The sequence below is a fragment of the Vombatus ursinus genome, unplaced genomic scaffold (assembly GCF_900497805.2).
Source record: "Vombatus ursinus unplaced genomic scaffold, bare-nosed wombat genome assembly UNPS02014861.1, whole genome shotgun sequence".
Lineage (NCBI taxonomy): Eukaryota > Metazoa > Chordata > Mammalia > Diprotodontia > Vombatidae > Vombatus > Vombatus ursinus.
Window position 1 is genome coordinate 16,470,141 of NW_020954639.1, and position 25,872 is coordinate 16,496,012.

The window sequence follows — 25,872 nt, forward strand, 5'->3', positions numbered from 1 at the left end:
CCCTCTGGATCTAGCTATAAAACCAGTCTGATCCCTCATCCAAACGTCAATCCTTAAAATATCTTAAGACATTGACCAATTCCCATTTCCCCCCAAAAACCAAGTTTTCCTTTTACTGTCTAAAAATTCTCATTTCCTTTATCTGATCTTCATATGAAACGGCATGGTATCCTTCACCATGCTGGTAACCCCACTCTGGACACATTTCAATGTACAAAGTAGCATTTAGAGCTAAACACAGTATTCTGCGTGTTCTGTGACCAAATAGTAAAACGAGATGTTGAGGGGAAAGGAGATGTTCACTTTACCCATTCATGGTACTAGTCTTTTATTATGCATCATATTCTGACTTTTTGGCTTTTTGGGCAATCACATCACACTGTTGACTCATATTAGCTAAAAATCCACTGACTTTCAAGTTTTCCCCACATCTATACACAAACTACTTTTTCCATGAACTATAGCTGTTCCATACTGTGCCTATGCAGCTTTTTAAAAACTAAAATGTAGGATTTTATCCTTAATTCAATATTATATTGATAGACTTGGCATATTGTTCCAAGAAGGCTAGATCTTTGTGAATTCTGACAGTGTCATTTAAGGAATTAACTCTACCTCCCGGCTTCATGTCATTGAAAATCTGCTAAGCAGGCTATCTCTGTCTCCATGCAGTTCACTGTTCAAAAGTTGAACTGTACAGGGCAAGGAAAAAGCCCCGTGACATTCCATCAAAGACCTCCCTCTGGGTCACTACCTACCTGTCTTTTGAATCTCATCAGTCTACCAGTTTTGATGTTTACCTAGCAGTCCCATCTTTCAGTCCTTAAGGATATTGGGAGAGACATGTTCAAATACTTTCTTAGATATATTTTATCTAAGATCTTTCCCATAACCATTAGTCTAGTATCTTTCAAAAAAACAAAACGAGATTAATTTAATATGCTTTTTTATAAAATATGCTTTATTGATGCCTTTTGCCTTGATATGTGATAAAGAAAGACAATTAAGCAAAAAAACATCCGAAACAGGGATAAAGTGACTAAATTTGACGATGTACACAATATTCCATCCTGGTAGGCTCCAAACCTTTACATCATGAGGATGGAGGTAAGTTCTATTATCTGGTCTCTGGGACCTTTATTGAATTTCTTTGTTGTTCAGTCATTTTCAGTCATTTGGGGTTTTCTTTGCAAAGATAACTGGAGTAGTTTGCCATTTCCTTCTCTTGCTCGTTTTACAGATGAGGAAATTAAGGCAAACAGGGTTAAGTGACTTGCTCAGAGTCACACAGCTAGTATCTGGCCACATTTGTACTCAGGAAGATTCATCTTCCTGACTCCAGGCTGGAGACTCTATCTACTATGCCACCTAACTGCCCATATATATGCATTTGTATCTATGTATATAAAAACATGTATATGTACATTAAAACATGTATATAGGCAAAATATGTGAATATGTACATGGTATAAAATACCTATAAATATATGTATTTGCAGAATATGTATATATATATGTATATATATGTACATATATGTATGTATACACACATCTCATATGTTCCTCACAGTGACCCTATGAGGTAAATACCATTATTATATTCATTTTACAGATGAGGAAACTGAAGGTGAGAGGTTAAGTGCCTTACGCAGAGTCACACAGCTTACAAGTGTCTTAGGCAGGATTTGAATTCAGATCTTCTTGACTCCAAATCTAGTGAGCCACTATGCTCAGTTATCAGGTGTGATACAGATAGGCTGTCTTGTTCTTCAGAGTATGGGACAAGCATATTATTATGAGCAGCATGGATGTCTGGGACCAGCCCTGGCATAGCTTCCACATGGCAAAGACATAGGAAGATGTTGATAAGGCCCAACAGCCATCAAAGAAGAGCATATGACAAGGTCCCATAGTGAACCTGGAGCTCTGTTTTCTCAGATACTAGACTGGATTTCATGACTCTACTCTAGTTGTTTCTCTTCATGTCTCTCTGTTGGTATTCGATTTTACATTTCTTCTTAGATTTTCCTTAATATCCTTGTTTCTTTTTCCCTTTACCTTCTCTGAGTCTGGATTATTGGTGAATTGAGCTCATAGACGCCTGTAGGCCTTGTCAGTAGCTATTATGTCTTCCCTTTCTTAAATACCCTAAAGTCTCTCCTTTAATAACCCATCCCAGTCTTTTTTTCCCCAGGAATCAATGTAAAACTCATCAGTCTGTAGTTAGACAATTTACCTTTTCTCCCCTTTTGAAAACTTCAAACACGCTCCCTCGTTTCCAGTCCTACGGCACTTGTGTTCTCTACAATTTCTCAGGTTACTGACAGTGATCTGGCAATCACTTCAACAAGTGCTTTTAGTACCCTGGGATGGAATTCTTCTGGGCCCACTGACTTGAATTAATTGAGAAATTCCTTTGCCATTTCACCTTCTTTATACTGGGTTACAGTTCACTCTTAGTCATTTTTGGTTTATCCTCCTGAGTCTAAAGAGCAATCTACTTGGTGATGAAAACAGAAGAAAAACAAGCATTGAATCAGTCTTCTCTCTGTCATCCATTATCACTTACTCCCTCCCCCAACAGCAGTTCTATTCCTTTCATTATCCTCCTTTTTTTTGCCCCAAACCATATTGCTTTTTAAGGTCCTTTGAGTTTCCTTAGCATTATAACAAAGTTTAACTCATATTAGATGTTTGCCTTTCCAACACTTAAGGACTATGCTACTTTTAAAAAAATTAATATTCATTTAGTTGTCTCTAATTTAATTCCTTTACCTGCCCTTTTAAAATCTAAGGGTGTCAGTATGCCTCTGGGACTCTCACTTATGTCTCTTTAAGAAATTTATCTCTTTCCTTTCACATTACAATCATTTGTGACTAGGTTGTGGAAATTTTTCCTCCTGGGATCTTCCTACCAGCTTGAGTTGACTTCCCCTTTTGAGACTCAGACTATGGGATCCTGTATATCTTTTATTTGAATTTTTAAAAAAAATCAATCCCCCTTAATTATGTCAAATGTCAGACTTTGTCTGAAGTTCTCTTCCCCACCCCCTTTATCTATTATGAATTCTAAGTTAACGTGCTCATTTGCTCCCAATTTCTAGTCATTTCTATTTGGGCAACTGGTCTTTTGCATTTGAAACTTTTCTTTTGTCTCCTGAAATGATCAGTAAATGTAACTCAAGACACTCTAACTTCAGCAGGGGAAGATCTCCAAGAGATGGCTGAATTAGTCGGAGTCCTGAATGAGAAACTGAAAATTCATTTCCTCCATCTGACTGGGTAGTCTCTAGCATACTATCAACATGGTATCACTTCTGTTTTTCTATTCTTTCATCTTTATAATGTTATCCACTATGGTTTTTCCCCTCTGTTTTGTGGGTTTCCACACAAGTTCTTGATATATATATATATATATATATATATATATATATATATATATATAAAACAAGCTAAACCTTTCCATTATCATCTGAGTTGGCACTACATAAAATTTTTCTGATAACCTAGAAGGCATTGTGGTGTCTTCAAACAAGTTTTGATTTTGTAGTCAGAAAATGTGGATTTGAACTCCAGCTCTTCCATCAAGTTATTTCACGCCTCTGGGCCTCAGGTTGCTCATCTGAAAAATTAAGGTGTTGGACTAGATGACCTCCTCAGGTCCCTTCTGGCCCTAAACCTATCGTCCTGTGTTCTACTTCAGGCTTTGACCCTATGCTAGAGTTTCTGAAATATTCTTCTTTTTCCTCTTGAGGCTGGCTTAACTTTCTTTGGGTTTCTTTTTTGGTGGTAGTGGGGTAGAGGGAGAAAGGAGGGGAAGAAGGGACTCTATGAGACCTAAGTATCAAACAGTGGCACATAATGTTTGCATGAATGAAAATAAAACCAAAGCTGGTAGCAAGCACCATTTCACAAATACTAAGAGAATATTAACAAATGCTAAAGATAAAAGGGGGAGAAGGGAAGGCTCAATTAGCTGGTACCATTTTGATTAGGAGCTGATTAGTTTGCCCATTACAGTACCACAGAACAAAGTGATTAGCTCTCTTTTAAAAAAAATAAATAAAAAGTATTTGACAGTATAAACATGGTGAGAGAATTACGATGAGCAAAGTCTAAAACTGAGTGGGGAAAAAACAGCAAGTTAACCTGTCATTGGCAACGGAGACCTTGAGAACCGGCTGATGTGTCTGGATTTGAAACAAACCCCTCTCACTTTGGAAGTGAGTTATGATTTAGAGAGTGCTGCTTTTTTTTCATTTTGTTTTGCTTTTTCCTTTCTAGACCCTTAAAGGGACAGGATATTTACTTTGTCTTGGCCCTGTTTTTCCACAACCTTTACCTAAATGTATAGTCCGGTATGTGAAAAATGACCACTCCAAGTGGCACATTACTATATGATTTGTGTAGGCTTGGTTCAGTATCTAGATTACGTTTCTAGGTCAATGATTTCCAAACTGTCTTCTAAGGATGCCTTTGGACATATAACTAAATTTCTGTGACTTCCTTGAATATTTCACTACATCTACGTAACTTACTTTGGTTTTTTTTATGTCTATATGTTCTCTTTCCCTAAGACTCTTTCACTGCCCACCCCCCAACTAGAGCATAGTTATACCTAGGACCTTAGCGATTATCTAGTTTAACCATCTCACTTTAAAGTTGAAGTGACGCCCATACAAGTTAGGTGACTTATCCAAGGTCACACAGGCAGTAAGCAGAAAAACTGGGATTTCAGGTCATATGACTCCAAGGACTGGGGTCTTTCCTCTGAACTATGATCTTCTTCCCTAGCTCGAGCCTCAACTCCCATCACCCATTAAAGCACACAAAAACAAGTTTTAAGGGTGAGCTCTTTGTTGTTGTTGTTCAGTTGTTGATTCATGTCCGACTTCCTGATCCCATGTACATTATGTCCATGGGGTTTTCTTGGCAAAGATACTGGAGTGGTTTACCATTTCTTTCTGAAGTGTGTCCCAATTTAATAGATGAAGAACTGAGGCAAATGGGGGTAAGTGATTTGCCCAGAGTCACACAGCTAGTGTCCAAGTCTGATTTGAACTGAGGTCTTCCTGACTCTAGGCATGGTGCTCTATTCACTGAACCACCTAACTGCCTAAGGGTGAGCTAACTCTTCCATATTCCCTTCCGACCAAGACAAAAAACAATCACTCCCTCTCTGAGGTTACCTTTCTTTATTTTATGTATTTTGCATATGCCTGTTTATTTACATGTTATCTACCCCACTAAGAATGTAAGCTCCTTGAGGGCAGAGACTCTTAGGTGTTTATTTTGGATCCCCAGTACTGAAGACAGTGCCTGGTATATGATAACTGCTTAACAAATGCTTCTTGATTGATTGTATAAGAACAAGAAGGTTCTAAAGTAGACCTGAGTTACCTCCACAGCCCTTTCTCTCCAAACTTAGTCTATGTCTGTTCCTGTCCTCACTTTCCCCTACACACTGCCTCTTTTCATAAGCTCAAAACCAAGGCTTCTTACCCTTTATTGTGGCATGAACCCCTTTGGCAGTCTGGTGAAGCTTACAGACCCCTTTTCAAAATCCTGTTTTCAAATGTGTAAAATAAAATATGTAGAAGTACAAAGGAAACCAATTATATTGAAATATACTTATCATTTTAAAAAATCCAGATACCCCAAAATACATCATTGGAGTCCTTAGGGAGCTATGGGATTTCAGGTTAACAATCTAAGCTGTATAGAATACTAGTCACATTCATTACATGAAAAGAAAGAATCTTATCCCTATAAAAGTTGCTATCATTTTAATTCAACAAACATTTATTAAAAGCCTGCTGTGTTCCAGGCACTGTGGTATAAATGCTAGAGACATAAATAAGAAAAAGTCAGCCCAATGCTGAGTGAAGTGAACAGAACCAGGAGAACATCGTACAGAGTAACAGCCACGTTGTGCAATGATTAACGTTGATAGACTTAGCCCTTCTCAGCAATGCAAGGATCTAAGACATCTCCAAAAGTCTCATGATGGGAAATGCCATACACATCCAGAGAAAGAACTATGGAGTTTGAAAGCAGATCGAAGTGCACTATTTGCCCTTTTTCTTTCTTCTGTTTTGTTTTGTTTCTTCTTTCTTGTGGTTCCTCCTATTGGTTCTAATTCTTCTTTATAATAGATTAATGTGAAAATATGTTTAACAATAATGTATAAGTAGAATCTACATCAGATTGCAAGCCATCTTGAAGAGGAGGGAGGAGGAGGAAAATTTAAAACTCAAAAGCTTATGGAAATGAATATTGAAAACTAAAAATTAATTAATGAATTAGTTAAAAAGAAAAAGACAGTCCCTGCCCTCAAGGAGTTTACAATCTAATGGAGGAAGATAATATACAAAAGAAAGCCGAAAAGACAGGACCACCAAAGAATACCTGAGCAGGGCCATGATAATGTTGGTGGAGTCCAAACTAAGCAGAACCACCGGTAGAAAGTTCTGAGCCTTCTATAAAGGAAGGCTTTGGGAGGAGTTTATCACTCCTACCTCTAACCTTCCAATCAGAGGGGAGAGGCTACTAGGGAACTGGAAGATGTTGAGTGTCCAAAACTGAGTATCTACATAGTGATGAGATTTCAGGGGATGAGCTTTTCTTGGGGATGTATAATTTTACTGGAGTCAAGCAGAGCCCACTGATGGAAAACAAAAATATCTTCTACCTCTTTAGAACTATGGAACATCATGGGTCAACTATTCCTACTTTTTGATGACTTATCATTAACTAACAACCCAAAAGATGGTGTTTTGAAGGGTTTTTTTTATTCATTTAAATATTTCTTTTCTTTTCTTTTTCTTTTTTTTTTTAAAGAATGACCAAGCCTTGGGTGATATGCAGATAGTCGGAGGGGATGACTTTTCTGAACTAGCTGGCAAGGTATGTCCATTCAACTTGTCTCTCTGAATACTGATGTTACAAAAAAAGTCAATAATATTTATTGCACTAAATTTCACACAATTTTCCCAGGTTTTTTTTTTAATCCATTTCATGTAAATGGAGATGCGAATGCTTCTAAGGGTATTTCTTTTGTAATGCACTTATTTTAGAAAACTTCAAGGACAAGATGCAGACCTTTGACTGTCTGAGCTTTTTTCTTATCCTCATTCAAACAGCTTGATAATAGGAATGTCTTTGTGGAATTATAGATTTAGAGCTTCAGGGACCTTCAAGATCTTCTAGTCCAATACTTCTAATTGATAGGTGAAGAAACTGATGCCTAAAGAAGTAAAAGATTTGCCCAAGGTCACACTTTTACAGAACCAGGATTTGAACCTAGGTCCCTCCTAGGTGTTCTTCCAGTACTCAGTCACATCCCTAGTTAAGCAAATGAAAGGGAGACATTTCCCTTTATTCTCATCACTATCTGTGTGTCAGCACCTAGGTATTTTGATGACGGTTACCACGGGAAAGTTTCAGATTGTTATTGTTTTTGAGTCGTGACCCTCTTTGGAGTTTTCTTGGCAAGGATACTGTAATGGTTTGCCATTTCCTACTCCAGTTCATTTTACAGATGAGGAAATGAGGCAAACAGGGTTAAGTGACTTGCCCAGAGTCACATAGCTAGTAAGTGTCTGAGGCTGGATTTGAACTGAGGAAGATGAGTCTTCCTGATTCCAAGCCCAGTGCTCTATCCACTGCTCCACCTAGCTGCCCAATGTTTCAGATTCATGGAAAGAAAAGCATTTGAAGCATTTAATACATTTGTTCCTTAGTACAAAATTCAATTCTATATAGGATTGTGATGGTATAAGAAAAGTTCCTAGTTCTCCATCCTCTGCCTTGTCAGCTGGGGGAGGGGGAGTATCATCCAACCACTTCTTTTTCTTCTCTTCCCTTAAAAAAAAAAAAAAGCCCAACAGATGTGTGTGAGGTGGGGTGGGTTATGCCAATCATGAGGTCATGGGAGAACCACCCCCAGTCTAGAAATGGAGTCCCAAACCTGGTAGCTTTGATTTCATATGCTTAGCAATAAGTGAAAAAGCTGTTTTGATTCCAGCACAAATATACAAACAGGAAGGAAGAATTGTTCCATAAAGCAGATGGTCTCTGAGGAATGTGACCTGTAATGCTAGCTTGCTGTGAATGAAAGCAATGTAGTCTTTGTTTGTTTTAGACTGGGCTGACTTATACCTTGTAGTCATTATCCCTGAACAACTTCAGCTTTCTAAGTAAAATGGATCAGGCTAATACCCAAGCCTTAATCTTCCATTTTTGTGGTTTTTTCTTCTTACGTAACCACTGCTTTGATGGAGAAAAGAAGTAGCAGCCACATTTAATATTTTGAAAATGTATAATAATATTAGAGTAACAGCAGAGAATCAAGGGTTTTGATTGAAAACAGCTTAGTCTTTCTTCCTTGATCCCCCAAATGAATGAACTAAGCAACATAGTATGTGGGACAGAGTACAGAATTTGGAGACAGAGAACATAGGTTCAAGGTCAAGCTACTTACTAGCTCAATGAACTTGAGCAAATCACTTGTACTGAGCCTCATTCTTTTCTGCTGAACAATGAGAGCCTTGGAAAAGAGCATCTCCAAACTCCCTCCCATCTCCAGAGCTAGGATCCAAAATAGAATGAAGACCAAATGCCAAAATTATTTCCCTGTCATAAATTAGGCTTAATTAGAAATTGCATTAATCAATCAATCAACAAGCACTTATTAGGCCTCCACCTTGTGCTGGTAGGCACACTAGGAATTGGGGATCAAAAAATGGAAGTGAAACATTCCTTGATCTCAAAGAACTTTCCTCATTAGTGTAACTAGATTACTAAGTCATTATTCTTAGTTGCATAGGTTTTATATCAAGAAAGAACCTGAAAGATTATCCAGACAACCACCTTCATTTTGCAGATGACGGAACTGAGGTCAATAAGTTTTTGCAATAGTTGTTCAGTCATTCAGTCATATCTGATTCTTCATGACTCCATGCCCACCAGGCTCTTCTGTCCTCTACTGTCTCCCAAAGTCTGTCCAAATTCATTCATGTTCATTGCTCCCATGACACTATCCATCTCATCCTCCGCCATCTTCTTTCCTTTTTGCTTTCAGTCTTTCCCAATTTCAGGGCCTTTTGCAATGAATCTCCTCTTCTCATTATGTGGACAAAGTATTTAAGCTTCAGCTTCAGTGTTTGACTTTCCAGTGAATAGCCTAAATTAATTTGCAGTAGTAGATTGAGACTTTTTTTTTAACTTGGCCATTGATGGAATTTGTTTTGTTTGTCTATACATGTTTGTAATAGGTTTTGTTTTTCTCACCCACAAGGGGGGTGGTGGGAGACAGGAAGGAGAGAATGTGGACCCGAAAATAAAATAAAATTGAATTTTTAAAAAATTATTGCATCAGTGTTCTAATACCATATTAATAGCTAATATTAATATAGTACTTTAAAGTTCGCAAAGTGTTTGATAAACATTATCTCATTTTATCCTTACGGCAACCCTGGGATGTAGGTGCAATTATTATCCCCTTTTTAGAGATGAGGAAATTGAGGCAGAGGAAGCTTAGGTTATTTGTACAGGGTCACACAACAGGAAGTGTCTGAGGTCACATGTGAACTCAGGTCTTTCACTGTGCCACCTAGCTGCCTCATTATTAGGCTAAAAACTACCTGTGTGATCCTGGACAAGTCCTTAACCTCTTTTGGCCTCAGTTTCTTCATCTGCAAAGTGGGGATGATAATACCTCCCAGGGTTGTTGTGAGGATCCAGTGAGATAACATATGTAATACTTTCTGCCAACCTTCAAGGGATGTATAAATGCTAGTTAGTTTATTATTATTTGTCTCTGTAGATGCCATATCTCCCAACAGACTATGAGTTCATTGAGGGCAGGGACTATTTAATTTGTCTTTGTATCTCCAGCACTAGTACAATACCTTGCACAAAGCAAGCAATTATGAAAATACTTATTGAATTGGCCTGAATACCTTGATGGTCAAGTCACTTTCCCTCCCTGGGCTCCATTTTCCTCATCTGAAAAATAAGAGGATTGGAGTAGATGATCCCAAAGACCCTTTCCAGATTTAAAATGCTATAATCCCATAAAGCAATTGTTTCCCTCTTATTTCTACTAGAATGATGTCACATTTTCCTAAAAGAGTTTTCCTCATCAAAACAAAATAAAACAAATCCCTTTTAAAAAACACAAGAGGACCTGGTTACTGCTGCAGTCATTTAAAGTTAACTAAAACCTTTTGTCTCCATTACTTATCCCCTGCCACTGCCTCTATAGTTACAGGTTACCTAGGCCATTGGCACATGCTGGCACATGCCCCAGTCATTGGTATATCTAGGTCAGTCTAAAACTAGAGTGGAAAGGACCAGAGGGTAAAAGTTTATACTACTGCCTAGAAGCACAGATATATCTGTCTACCCAGCACCCCTATAAGTCAAAGATAAACCAATGGAGAGATCACCCCACTACTAAGACATCAAATCAAGCTATTGTTTAGGCACATGAGATGAGGCAAGAGTGTGTGCTACATACCAGTCATACAATCAATCACCCTCAGCTCCAAGGTGTCAAGTCAAGAAGTCAACAAGCTTTTGCTAAGTATTTACTATGTTCCAGGCACCACCACAAGCCCTGAAGACACAAAAAAAAGCAAAAACACAGTCCTGCCCTAAGGAGCTTGAATTATAATGGAGGAGACTATATTCAAACAACTATGTGCAAACAAGATGTATACAGGGCAAATTATAGGTAATCTCAGAGGAAAGGTATTGAGGGAAACTGGGAAAGGCATCTTTCAGAAGGTGGGATTTCAGCTGAAACTTGAAGGACCCCAAGGTCAAGACCAGAAAGGAGAGTCAGACATGAGGGACAAGCAATGAAAAGCCACAGGTACACGGGAGCCTAGCTGTCCTCAGAGCATTCTCCATCTTGGAGGTGATTCACAGAACTCCAGTGACGCTGACCTAGAGGCTGTTCCACTGGCTGTCCCCTATGTCCCTCCTCCACTCTGACCACTGACCTCCTTGGCTTCCTTTAAGTGCCAACTAAAATCTCACTTTCTGCAGGAAGCCTTCTCTCACCCCTCTTAATTCCAGTGGTAATGATTTTCTATTTATCTTGTATATAGCTTGCTTTGTACATGTTTGTTGAATGTCGTCTCTCCATTAGACTATAAGCTCCTTGAGGGCAGGGACTGTCTTTTGACTCTTTTGTTTCATCGCTTAGCACAATGCCTGGCACATAGAAAGCACTTGTTAAATGTTGATTGATTGATTGATTGAACTACCAAAATCTTGACTTCATTCTAACATCTTTTCCAAAGATCCATTTCCTTGATGCTAGTTTTTGCTATCAGCTCCAGATGTGCAAGTCATCCTTAATAATATGCCAAACCCTATTAATACATCCACCATCAGTCCCTCTGATACTCTTTGGATCTCCTGCAGTTTTGATTTTTATGAGACCATTTTCCATGATTCACAGCTCTGTAGCATCACCAGGAAAATGTTATTGTTAAAAAGATAGACTTTGATGAGGTAGCAGTTCGAGATCGTTGAAGGAGCTATGCAGTTTCCCAAATGCAACACCGCCTATTATAATAATATATAATAATGGTGAAGAAAGGGATGTTGAAAGCTTTTCAAAGGAAAAATCAATAGAATTTGGTTGTTCATTGTATTTGGGGGAGGCTAGGCAGAAGCTAATCAAATATTTTTGATAAATTCCAATTATTTGATTGGAATAAAAAATATCCAAGAAAATAGCTCAGAAGAATCACTTTTCCATCCTGTAGAATGAGGACACCCTCTGATGAGAGACCCATGATGTAGGTAGCTTGCAAACATTTGTTCAGGCTCATGGTAGCTTAGTCCATATGGCCTAAAGAAAGAAAGGGGCCCAGGGGTGAACTTAGATTCAAAGAATGGAGAAACCAACTTCACAAATAAGAATAATTGGCCTGTGTAAGCTGCCATAAGTGACTAGAAGAACCATTTCAGATCAACCAAGAGAACCAAACAAGAGTAGGAAAAGATATCTCCCCCCATGCCCACGGGAAAAAAAAAAAAGATGAAGCGAATAACTTCAAGTTTCCTGGAGTCTGAAATTCAAGAAGAGAAAATGTGGGAAATTTAAATAGAAGAGACTTTTCCTTTTCCAGGTAGAGAAGACAAATCTGTCTCCCAGGCCACGGACCCTTGGGATCCCTCCCAACTCTGAAATGCTATGACCCTCAATCTCACACTCACTATATGAAGGCACTAATACAACTCCTTCCTGAGGCTTCTAATAAAGTGGGTATTTAGGAAGAAGAAGAAAGCCCTGTACAGTGCAGGGTTTTGTTTTGTTTTTTTTCTTACAGTATGGAAAAGATGCTCACGTGGAAGTCTGTCTGAGTCATGGGTTTAAATAGGTCAGTGCTGTTGAAGAAATGGAGCCTTTAACAATCCAGATAAATGTCCTCTTTAGCTCACCATGGTAAAAGCATTTTTTTGTATGTGTTCACGCTGTCTGCACAATGCGCTCCTGCGAATCAGTTTTACATTTTTAGGGGTTAGTTTAATTCTGGCACACTGCAAAACCAGTGTATCCTTTAGAGCAAGAAAATCATGTTCATGTTTAAGGGGGAAAAATCTCTGAAAATCGAGGATAAAACTCAATGCATGAAAACAATGCCTAGATCTGGCTGCCTAAGAACACAGATGTGTGGGTTAAGAGCAAAATGTTGGGGTTGGGTTTGGGTGTTTTAATTAATCCAAGCAACTTTATAATCCAGTGCCAGAATGAAGCCTCTGAACCTGCCAATTTTTTTTGGCCCTAGTTGTGTTAATAACTATTTCAATCATTCCTTCTCATTGTTTCTCCGACTAGGTTGAAAACTTGCTCGTCGCTAGGAACACCCCACACACTCAAACGCCTCCCACTCCATTAGACTTCTAGTTCTTCAAGAGCCTGGATTGTCTTTTGTCCCTCTTTGTAGCCTCAGCACTTAGCACATTGCCTGGCACACAGTAGGTGCTTAATAAATGCTTACTGATGTGAATCTTACAACTCTGAGAATGATCAGAGAAATAACAATGATCTGCATTTTCCATTACGCACAAACACACACACAAGATAATATATACATGATATATACATACATATTTAAAGTCATCCTTCATATTTGTAGGTAATTTGATTGATGGTAGTTGCTCTTTCTATTTGTGTGTGACTGATAGCTACCAGAGTTCTCTCACCATATTTAAAACGGGTATGCTGGAGCAAGCTCAAACTGGCTCTGGAGAGCTGGTTGTTAAATTTTCAGTGTGAGCATTTACAACTTGGGAATTGACCAGTGCTGCAAACCAGAGCTTGATTTATTGTTTTGTTGATGGTCTAGACTTTAGAATGTGATGGAAGAAATGTTAATATTGCAGATTAAACTTAAAAAGTGTGTTTGTTGTATGGTCTCAGACACTTAGTAGTTATGTGACCCCGGGCAAGTAACTTAACCCCATTACTTACAAAAAAAAAAAAAAGACTGGGAAAGTAGATTTGAGTTTGGGGCAGGTTTTAAAGGGCCTAAAAGGGGGAGGGGCAGCTATGTTGTAAAGTCCATGGAGCACTGACCCTGAAATCAAGAGGACCTGAGTACAAATCTGGCCTTAGACATTTACTAGCTATGTGATTCTGGGTGAGTCACTTAACCCCAATTGTCTTCCCCCGAAAAAAAAATATGTTTGTGCTCTTTTATTTCTCCTGGAGAACCTGGTTGTAAATATTATGGTTCTAGACCAGTTGAGTGAGGTGCCACAGTGGTACATTCAATTAAGAAAACCAAATATAAGAAATTCTTCAGCATTTTCAAACATTTTTGAATAACCTATTTTTAGGAAATAGTTGTGATCTGCATATACTTATTTTGTAGTAAGAGTTTGAGCCTAGAACTTGAAATAGCAAGGAAAAAAAAAGATTCAGAGAGAGAATATTTTTGGCTCCCCAGAAAACTTTGCCATCAGCCAGTGGGCTGGAGATTTTACTAGGTTTTCTGTGAGAAAATGAGCTAGGTGTGATGAGATGATTCAGACAGTTATTGGCAAACATCTGAGGTACAGTAAGCATAATATCAGATTGGTAGTGTTGGAGAAGGGATAGTAGGTTTGAATAGAATTTCAAAAGGTAGCCCACTCAAAAATGAAAGCACTTAGGAGCCATGGAAGTGAACCTCAAAAAATAACTGCAAATAGATTGTAGTTCAGCCAGGGGAGGGGAAAAATGTTAAGGACAAGCAAAAACATGAAGGGAATTACTAGCATTATTCACTGGGGGAAATGAATAAAAACGAGGACAAATCACTTGCTAAATTGTGATTTAATCTCACTTTGAGGCCCCTTGGTATGTGAGGGCTAATAATAGCTTCCATTTATATAGCATTTAACAATTCACATGCATTTTGTCATCTGATTTTCACCACTCTGCGGGATAGGTCGGGCATATGTTACTGTCCCCATTTCGTAGATGAGACTCAGAAGGGTTAAGTCACTTGTCCAAATTCACATACCAACTAAGGGGTAGATCCAAAACAAGAACCCACTTGTTCTGGTTTCTGATCCAATGCTTTTAATTTATAGCTGGCTTTCCTTTTGATTTAGCCAGAAAACTGGTTGCAGACAGGGGTAGGGAGGTTGGAAACCACCATATCGGGAGCTGTTCCTGGTAATTAACTGCAGTGGTCTACTATAATTCAATTTTAATTTGATGCAGTGAACATATTTAACATGCAGTAACTACTAAGAAATTAAAGACTTGGAGGAAAGATAAAAGATAATAGCTTTTTTCCCCCTACTACCAGCAACACTAACCATTTACCTCCTAATCATCCATACTTTCCCAATTAAATCCCTCAGTTCCCTAAATATCTGCATGACATTCTTCTCTAACACGTGAAAGGTACTAAAATTGAATCCTCTACAATCTCAATATCTCTTGAGAGTTGGGAATTTTATACCTGAATCCCTGATAAAGCCAGAGTCACTGTCTATATTACTGAGATTTATCTTGAGTTCTTATCTAGACTTAGGTCTCAGTAGTCTTCTACTGAATTCATGATGAGGGTACCTATTGTTGGTCTGTGATCTTTGAAAATTCAAAAAGAATGGAAAATACACAGGCACTTAACAGAAACAGGTAAAACCAAAAACCATTCTCCAAGTGGTCAAAGGATATGGAAAAAAAAAACTTTCTCAAAAGAATTGAAAACTTTTAACAACCTTATGAAAGAATGCTCTGAATTAGTAATATTAAAAAAATGCAAATCAAGACCTCAAGATCAGCAAATTGGCAAAAATGACAAGAGATGAATATAGTCAGTATTGGAGAGATTTTGGAAAGATAGGCACATTAAGGTACTGTTGGTGGAGCAGTGAACTTGTCCAACCATTCTGGTACCTACTGATCTTGGAATGGCTAAACAAATTATAATACATGAAGGCAATAGAATATTACCATGTTATAAGAAACAATAAGTATGCTGACTGCAGAGAACTTTGGGAAGATGTATAAACTAACGCAAATTGAAATAAGACCAGGAAAACAATATGGCGTGTCACAAAAGTTTTAGTGCAGTTTTGAGTTTAATTTCGGAAGCATAAATGCCACAAATTCACAAAAAACAATCAGTTATTTTAATTTTAAAATATTGATATGTTTTATTAAAATTCAACATAACCATGATCTTGTGCTATATATAGCTCTAGTTTATTTTCAAACTTTGTGAAAACTTTCATTAGCTGCTGCTCAGTGATTGAAAGGATTCCATTTGTAATCCTAGCTTGGAGATCATCCAAAGAATGAAGTTTTGATGCATACATTACCATTTCAATATGACCTCACAAGAAAAAGTCTAATGGAGATAGATCAGGTGATGAAAATGGCCACACGAGAGGAACTCCTCTACTGATCCATTGGTCTGAGGAAGTGTCATCCAGAAAGTGTCACCAGCCATTCATAATAAGAGGGTGCTTCATCTTGTTGAAAAAAATGATGTTATTTAATAAATTTGAAGTATTGCTAAGTAAAATTCACCATTAACTGCATATTCTTCAAAAAACAAAGGATCAATAATGTAAGACTTTCTAACGGCTTGCCAAACATTAACTTTTGGGGAGTCTCATGTTGCCAGACTTGCTAAGGTTTTCCTGTCCCCCTAATGTGTCATTTGTGATAGTTAACTTTGCCACTTAGGTGAAAAGTTGCTCCATCAGTCAACTTGTCAAGAGCATCATTGGAATTTTCTATTTTTTTTTACTTCATCAGCTAATGGAAGTCTAATTTTGCATAGTAATCCTCTCTTTGTAGCATCTGAAAAAATGTAAACTTGTAAATATACTTTTGAAGTTTCACTATTAGAATTCTATGCACTGTGGCTTTTGCATTGTTCAACTCAATCAACATAGAACACCCTGATTTTGGGAGGATTCTGTTCAAATATCTTCTCAATTTCAGCCACAGTCTCTTCACTTGCTTGGCATCTCCCAGATCTAGTCTTGCTATGAAATGAACCATTTTCTTAAATTTTTTTCACCAGTTACTAATTAAATTTCTGTAGGAATCCTTCTTCTTGTAATGGGAGGCAAATTTTCTTCTTACTGCTGTTGTAGACTTGAGTTCAGCTAACCAGAGAATGCAATCAACTTTTTTCTTCCATGTTTGCCACCTTCGATTTGAGACACTAAGACAAAAATTTTAATTTTGTTATTCCAAATTCACAAGAATAAAAAAAAATCTAAATAATCAAAATTTGAAATGATATTTTGTAAGTTCATGTTTATTTATATTTATGGAGCTATTAAAGCTTAATGCTGCACTATGACTTTTGGTGTATATATATATATATATATATATATACATATATATATATAGTGTGTGTGTGTGTGTGTGTGTGTAATTACAATCATGTCAAAGGAAAGAACAACAGTAAAATAATTGAAAATGAATGCTGTAAAATTATATTGGCCATATTTGGTTGGCCCCATAGAAGAGTTAGAGGAAGTCACTTCCCCTGTCTCTTTGCAGAGGCGGAAGACTATCGCTATGGAACACTGCATACATCAGACATTTTTAATGTATTGTTTAGTTTTTCTCTCTTTTTTAAGTCTTTTAATATTTCACAAGAGATAACTGTCTCTTATGGAAAATATAGAAGATACAAAAACAAAAGATATCCCTTTTTTAAAAAAGAAGTCAGACTGGGAGAAGTGCCATGAAATTGGAGATAGTCAAATATTATCCAGATTTTTTTATTAAAAAGGAAAAATGTGGAATCCTCACACTATAGTCTGTGAACTTAACTTTGATTCCTGGTAAAAAACTCTAGAACAAGGGATCCCAACTGGGGTCTATGAACTTGGTTGTTTTTTTTTTTTAATTTGAATAATTATATTTCAATATAATCAGTTTCCTTTGTAATCTTCTGTATTTTATTTTATTCATTTAACAGTACGATTCTGAGAAGGGGTTCATAGGTTTCACCAGGCTTCCAAAGGGGTCCATGACACACACAAAAAAGGTTAAGAACCCCTGCTTTCAAACACATTATTAAAGAAATGGTTGGGGAGGCTTCAAAAAGGGAAGTGGTGGCCAGTAAGAGCTAGCATGTCTTCAACAGACGCTTAACTAAATATATGTTTGTTGAATTGCCATGCCAGCCTAACCTCATTTCCTTTTTTGACAGGGTTATTAGGTTGGTAGACAAGGGGGATTCCATAGGCAAAATATAACTGAATTTAGCAAGACATTTGACAGCCTTCTTGTTGAAGTTGTGAGTTAACTGGAAAGATGTGGGCTAAATAATAACAGTTATTATTATTATTATGATTATGATTATGATTAATAGCTAGCATTTATACGGTTCCTGGATGTGCCAGGCACCTTTTGGTCCTCACAACCCTGGAAGTAGGTGCTACTATTATTGCCATTTTGTAGTTGAGGAAACTGAGGCAGACAGTTTAAGTGATTTCCCACATAGTAAGTATCTGAAGTTGGATTTTAATTCAAGTCTTCCTGACTCCAGGTCCAATGCTTTATTTACTAGTTACAGGGATTTGGAATTCTTTGACCAAACCCAAGGAGTAGTCAATGGGCCAGTGTCATCTTGGAGGGAGGGCTCAGTGGAGCATCCCTAGGGATATATACATCCTTGGCCCTATGCTGGTTTCATCCATGACTTGGGTAAATATATGGTTCGCATGTTTATGAAATCTTGATAAGATGGCTAACTTGGCTACAGTCAAGATCCCAAAAAGCTCTTGCTAGGCTAGAATGGTAAGTTGAATCTAACAGGGATAGATACAAAGTCTTTTGTTTGGGCTTTTAAAAAAAAGTTCTACAAGTATATGATGCAACAGGCAGGGATTTTTTAAAATTATGAAAAAAAATCTAGGATTTTAGTAGATTGTAAACTCAATATGAGCTAACAGTGTGTCCTGGCAGACAAAAAGCAAACTCCCTCATATATTAAGAGAATCAATGAGGTGATAGTTTCCCTGTACTCTACTTAGTTTAACAATATCTAGAACATTGTGCTTGGTTCTTAAGTATGCCAAATTTTAAGAAATTCATACAAGCTGGGTTGTGTCCATCAGCTGTCATCTAAGATGCTGGAGAAGAAGGGATACCATGACCTATGAAGATTAGTTGAAGGAATTAGAAATGTTTTACCTGGAAAACAGAAAGTTCAGAAGAAGAACAAGATAGCTAATTTTAAGTTTTTCTAAGGCTGTTGAATAGAGAGAGAGATTAGCCTCTTTATATTTGGTCCCACAAGGCAGAATTAGGAACCACTGATGGATGTTATATTAAGGAGACTAAGTTCAATGTAAGAAAAACTTCCTGCCAATTCAAGATGTCCAAAAGTAGAATGAGCTGCATCTGGGGTGGTGGATTCCTTTTCACTAGAGGATAGATGCCAACTGGTCATCCTGTTCAGGTGCAAATTGGATGAGGTGACTGGGTCATCTCTAAGGACCTTTCTAACTCTGAGATTATATGAATCTGTTAAATATCCAAAGCATATGATGATACGTCAAGTCCAATTAAGTCAACAGGCATTTATTAAGCACCTATTTACCAGACACGGTTCTAAGCACTGGGGATAAGAAAAGAAAAAATAAAACCAGTTTCTGCTGAGGACCTGGGGGAACCTTACTCCTATTCCAACTGAATTGATTTGGGTTGGCACAAATCCATAGAACACCCAGCATGGCCCTTGCTATGACTGGAGTAACTGGGTCATAGACCCATACACTTAACAGGCTTTTCTGCTGTAGAGAACAGGACTGGAGCAGATTGTGGGGTTTAAAATGGAACCAAAATGCTAGATAGCTCTTCAAATTGTATTCTGAATAACTGTGTTTCACTTGTCTCTTTCAGAATGTACTCATCGTGGAGGTAAGCTGACTTGTCCCCATCCAATTTTTGATAGTTGGCAGATTGTTACGGTGAGTTTTTAAATTAGCGCTGGTTCCCCATCTCCAAGTAGCTATTGGATTCCCATTGTGTACTAGCTGTTACTTGGATTCCATAGAACAGGATGGTACAGATCTAATTGCTGTCCTTAAATAGCTTAGAATCTCTCACAGTTGCTTGGGAACAGGAAGACTTGGATGCTAGTCAATCGATTTATTGATGGACAGTCCTAGTTCTACAGCTTCCCAGGTAACCTTTACTTAACCCTAATTATCCTCAGTTTTCTCATCAATTAATAGGGGTCATAATATCCACCTTACTTGCCAAACAGCATTTCTGTTAGCACCAAATGAGGCAATGAATGTGAAAACACATTGCAAATGATCAGATGTTATGCAAATGCAAGTTTCCATCATCAGGAAATTGATTAAATGGCTATTATGAACTGCTACCAACTTCTTGTTTGAGAGGTGATAGACTCAGATACAGATTGAGACTTTTTGGACATTTTCTTTTTGTTTTGTTTTGTTTTTTGTTTTTTGAGTTTTTTTGTTAGGCAGTGGGGTTAAGTGACTTGCCCAGGGTCATACAGCTAGTAAGTGTATGTGTCTGAGGCCGGATTTGAACTCAGGTCCTCCTGAGTCTAGGGCCGGTGCTCTATCCACTGTGCCACCTAGGGATTTGTTTTGTTTGACTGTACGTGTTTGTAACAGAGGTATGTTTTTTTTTGCCTTCTCAGCTGAGGGGAAGAATGAGAGGGAAAAAATGTAGATCTGAAAATAAAATGTAATTTAAAAGATGAAAATTATCTACGATGTGCAAGATACATTTTTTTTCCTTTTCAAAAAAATACTTTGCTTTTGGACCATGGGATTTAGGGCTGGAGAGTACTTTACAGATCATCTCTTCCAAGTCCTTCATTAATAGATGAGAAAACTGAGAGCTAAAGGAGTTAAGTGACATGCTTAAGGTCACACAGGTAGCAAATGGGCCACTTTATTGTCTAAGGGCTTTGATTTCTCTTGACTCATTTGATCTTTACAACAACTGTGTAAGTTGTTCAATCATTTTCAGACTCTTTGTGATCCCATTGGAGATTTTCTTGGCAAGGATACTGGAGTGGTTTGCCATTTCCTTCTCCAGTTCCTGAGGAAACTGAGGCAAACAGGGTCAAGTGACTTGCCTAAAATCACACAGCTAGTAAGTGTCTCGGGCCAGATTTGAACTTGGGAAGATGAGTCTTCCTGACTCCAAGTTTTTGCCATCTATCTACTGTACCACCTAGCTGCCCCAGTATAATGTAGGCAAGATCATTTCTATTTTACAACTGAAGAAATGCCTGTGTAGTCTCACAGCTAGTTAGTGACAGGGAGGGGGCCATCTTTAGTCCTGATCTATATCTTGCCACTGGACCCAGGTGGCTCCAGAGGAGAGAGTGAGGCTGGTGACTGTGCAGTTCTGTCTCACTTAAATCCAATTCACTTGCAAATCAACACATCACCTTCCTGATGTCATTGGTCTTCTTTGAGAATGAAAGACAAGCAATCTAGAGACAGAGCTGAGGGAGTCCAAATTTCCTTCTGTCTAAGCTAGTGCTCTCTCTCTCCCACATCCTCTCCCCTCTAAGACTTAGTTTCCAGAGTTCCAGAGAGGCCATTCATCCATTGGACAGCTGAGATGGAAATCATGGCACACCTGTCCAAAAGGGAAGAAAATACTCCTCTCTAGAGCAAGGGTTATTAACCTGAGATTTCCAAACTTTTTTTTTTTTGGTCTGTTTGTTTTTGGTTTGGGTTTTGTAAAAAGATTTTATCCTGTGGATTTTATTTTATGCATTTTAAAACATTATTATGAAAAAAAAGACCCATAGGCTTTACCAGATTGACTGTCAAAAGGGGTCCATGACACCAAAAAAAATTAAATTAAATTAAATTAAGAACCCTTGGTCTAGAGTAAGCAAAGGCAGATATTTTCAATGAACCACATATAGTTCCCAAATGATTCTCAGGGATTGCCCCATGATTGCTTATATAGGTCACATGTATATAGGCCTGTTATTTTTCAACAAAACTTGTGATGTGTCCTCCATTCAAAAAAGTTACTCAACCCAGGCTGCTGGGATATAAATCTTTTGTTTCACCGATCAGCAACTGATAGCTTATTTCTGGTTTCTTGTTTTTGTTTGTTTTTTTAAGTTTCTGTGGTGTCTTTTGCTTTAATTGTGCCTCAGGTCATCATCTGTGATGATCCCCAGCCAAAGGCAGTTGTGCCCACCCACCCCCACCTCTCAGTTCACTCCCTGTCACCAGCTGCTTTCCAGACCTCTAGCTTCTTTAGTCACAGAATCTCTCCCTAAATGGGGCTGAGGAGGTGGGGGAAGTGTTTATATTTTAAGGGTATTCAAATGTAAAGAGTATGTCCATGAAAATTCATGTGCATTGTATTGAGTCCCATAACCTCCAGGCCAAATTAGGCCTTGAAAATGTACTCACAGCTCCAATTCTAATCAGAGGGAAACCACACATGCATATCCAAAGATTGAATTTAGCCCTTCAAGCTAACAGCCAAAGAGTAGCTTCATCAACACTCAGTTGCCTGGGAGAAGTAAAAGCCTTGAAATATGTAGTCCAGCTAGCTCCCCACCCTCCCACTCTCTTGATAATATTCCTAATCATGGCACATTATTATTGAGGAAGATTGATGTTGAATGTATCTATGTCCTTTTCACAAAGGATGTTGTTGGAACTGGGAGGACCATGAAATCTCTGCTTGGCAAAATAAAAAAATATAAGCCCAACATGATTAAGGTGGCAAGGTAAGTCTGAAATTCATAAAGTCTATTCTTTCTCATTTTAAAAAGTAAACCATGGTGCCTTCACAGAATACAGATGTCTTACCCATGATCCTTTGTTTCAGGGAGACCTGTGATTAGCCACAAATAAAAAAAAAAATTATTCCCCTTGGCTCTGAGGCTAATAATGAGGCAAGGGAAGGGAAAACATTATTCTGTACCTTCTGGAGCCCTCCTCTACCCACCACTCACTCTTTGGCCCTTTCTAGAAGTAGCTTAGATAAGCCCCAGAGACAGTACCCTACTTACTTCCTTCATCAGACAGATTGTCATCATGGTGAAAGAAATAGCCATAATTCCAAGAATGAAAATAGGATTGTTATGACTCTAAGATGACCATGGTAATTTGGTAGGTCCTCAGGTATGGGGTGGCAGGAAATGCATCTTAAAGATTCCGAATAATATAATAATAATAATAATTACATATATATATAATATAATAATAATTCCATCCAAAGAGATGTTATTTCAGCTACTCATAACATAGTACCTCTTTCTAATTGTAGTTTGTTGGTGAAGAGAACTCCCAGAAGTGATGGCTTTCAACCTGACTGTAAGTACTCTTCTTGAGAATCTTTTGACTATCAGTCGGTGATACTCTATGTTCTAGCAGAAATTGTGTAGGACTGGCAGAGCCACTCTGTCCCTCTGATGGCTCCAGCTTCCTAGCAAGGAGGATGGGCCCACAATGTGATGATGGCGGATCCTTTCCATGGCAGATTCCCAATTTGCACGTTTCTGTCTTTGTGGGGGCTGTCGAACTTGGTTATTTATCACTGTTCTTGGCTTTACATCATGACTTTGTTCCAAAGAGGTCATGTGATAATAACTCAAATGATCGCAATGGCACACTCCTTCTAAGATCTTCCTTGGGGTGGGATACTGCCTGTCTGAAGAGGACAGACTAGAGCCACCCTCTTCAGTTATTGTCTCCACTGATCATCCATAGAAAAAAAAAGTGTAAATGTAGGAAGGTTTGCTCAAATGGCCATTCGGAAACTATTACAAAACAAAATTAACATTGGTAAAGTATTATTTGACTATATTTTGAAAATTCCTCTTAGATTGGTCATTTGGCCAATTTTTAAAAATTGCATAAAATCAGGAAGAGAGGGAAAAAAAAAAACTCTCGAAAGCACCCTCACAGGTCTTGGCTCTCAGAACATGCTATCCAGGAGATGAACTTTCTCTTCATAGAATGCAACTCTCTAATTCTTCCACAAGTTATAGGCAGGTCAGAAGCCTGAAAAAATAAACCTACAGTCCAATGATTTATTATATTATCTGTAGAAGTGACCCTTTTTTCCCTCAGTTGCATGGTATCTGGAATGTCATATAATACAAAATGGCCATGACTTGATTTTCACAAGTTATGTTTGCTGTGAAGTCCCTGAAATAATTTGGCTGAGGTTTTGGTCAGCAAGCTGAATAAACATTAGAGCAAGGGAAGTACGGTATGGATGGGGAACATGCCAATGACATCAAGTGACTCCCTTTATACCAAAAACAATTTTTTTCCCCCCAAGACTAAAACATTTTCTTATTTACATGCTAGTAAAAATAACTAGGGTTTCTGAAAAAAAAATGATCACATAGCATTCTAATTCAATAAGCATTGATTAAGAGCATGCTGAGCCTTATGCCAAATATCTAAGATGGTGCCTGGCATACAGGTGGTGCTTAATAAATGCTTGTTGGTTGACTGATTGATACAAAAATCAGTAAGACCTGTACCTTACTATCAGGATTTTTAGAGAATAATAGGCAATATGTACACTCATGATTTTAGTACAAAATAGACTACGATGGGTACATAAGAAAAGTGCAGACAAGTGAATATGAAAGATCTATGTCCAGATGAGTACTAGGGAGGTAATGAAGGTTTCCTGAAAGAGGTGACATTTGAACTGGGCCTTGAAGGATGGGTTTCAGCAGGTTGAGATGGGGGATGAAGGCATTCCAAGTGGCTGGAATAGTGTGACCAAAGACATGAAGGTAGGAGAGCTCAGAATACTGATGGAATGGTGAAGAGCCTTGTTTGGCAGAAGTATGAGATGCAAGATGAAAAATGGCATGATGAAAAGCTGTGGTTGGCAGACTGATTGATAGATTAGTACCTTAAGATGGATGGCCTTCAATGCTGGACTAGGAATCTGGCCTTTTTTTTTTTTTTTTTTTTGGTAGGCCATTTGATAGCTGGCATTTGTATTGCACTTTAGGTGCTATTATTATGACCATTTTATACATGAAGAAACTAAGACTAAGAAATAAAGTTACTTGCCCGGAGTCACACAGCTATTATGTGTCTGAGCCATGATTTAAACTCAGGTCTTTCTGACTCCAAGTCCAGTACCCTATCCACCGTACTACCTCAACAACTCATGCAGTCAATTTAGAGCCATTGGAAGGCTTCAAGCAGTGATCTGACATGCTCAGATCTGTGCATTAGTAAGATTGTTGATGTTTATCCTTATGTACTCCTCCTCCTAGGCTGCAATGCAGAGCAGCATGCTTACTTAGGGTCAGTAGGAATGGAGGAGACCTTGGGAATTCATTCCTATTTCAGGCAAGATGATGGACATGTGACCTTCACAGAAGGATATTCTGCAACCCAGACTGGAGTGACCCAACCTGGTGTCTAATAACCTTCCCTGTCAGGAAATTCTTCCTATTCTTAACCTAAATCTCTCATGCTGCAGTTGAAGCTGGCTTGCTCTCGTCTTGCCCTTTGGAGAGATAACGTACTAATCACTGCTCTGCTTATTAACTTCTTGCCTACTTGCAGACCCTTGTGAACCCCATGCTTAGAATTCTCTTCTTCAGGCTGAATCCTCCCATTTCCTTTGACCATGCTCCAGCAGAGTTGTTTTCCAATCTTTCCTCCACCTGGGTGGCTCTCCCCTGAATTACCTCACAGTTCCTGCATTCCAGCCTCTTCTCGATGCATGCAGTATTTCAAGAATAATGGCTGCCATTTATAGAGCCATCAGAGCTGTAAAGATGCACTCATTGACATTATTTAATTTGATTGTGCTTGCTTTTTTCACAGCATTACATGAGAAAACTCATGTTTGGCTTGTTATTCACCAAGGCTCTTGGCTCTTTCTTGACTATTTGTTCAGAGAAATTCTTCCTTATGATTTTGCTCACAAAGTATACCATGTCACCTAAGCCCCTATTGAACTGCAACCAGGCCTGTGTATTCCGTATCATTTCACTAGCTTGCTTCTGGCCAAATGAATAAATGGATACAGAATGAATTCACAAAGTCCTATTAGCTCATTTATTTGTACTTATCTTGTCTTTCTTTTTTTTTCCTACTCAGATACTGGATTTGAGATTCCAGATTTATTTGTGGTGGGCTATGCCTTAGACTACAATGAATACTTTAGAGATCTCAACGTAAGTCTTTTGTTGCTCATAGCTTATTTCCAGTTCCTGAGAATGTCTAGATTCAGTTCCATTTATCAGAGATGTTTTGAAAAGTATCACAAAAATGAGAGATACCATGGCATGATGAGCAGAGAGGCTGGTCTTAGAGTCAGGGAGATTTGGGTTCAAGTGTTATTTTGCCACATATTAACTC

At 38.1% G+C, this 25,872-nt stretch overlaps 1 protein-coding gene across 1 annotated transcript in view; it reads left to right on the forward strand.

Moving 5' to 3' along the window:
- The window catches only part of PRTFDC1 (phosphoribosyl transferase domain containing 1), a 98,395-nt gene that overhangs the window by 69,600 nt on the left and 2,923 nt on the right, over positions 1–25,872 (forward strand). Inside the window, exons 4-8 of the mRNA XM_027841618.1 lie at positions 6,841–6,906; positions 19,400–19,417; positions 22,168–22,250; positions 22,793–22,839; positions 25,612–25,688. Of these exons, the coding sequence (XP_027697419.1) occupies positions 6,841–6,906; positions 19,400–19,417; positions 22,168–22,250; positions 22,793–22,839; positions 25,612–25,688 (291 nt within the window). The remainder of the gene's footprint in view (positions 1–6,840; positions 6,907–19,399; positions 19,418–22,167; positions 22,251–22,792; positions 22,840–25,611; positions 25,689–25,872) is intronic.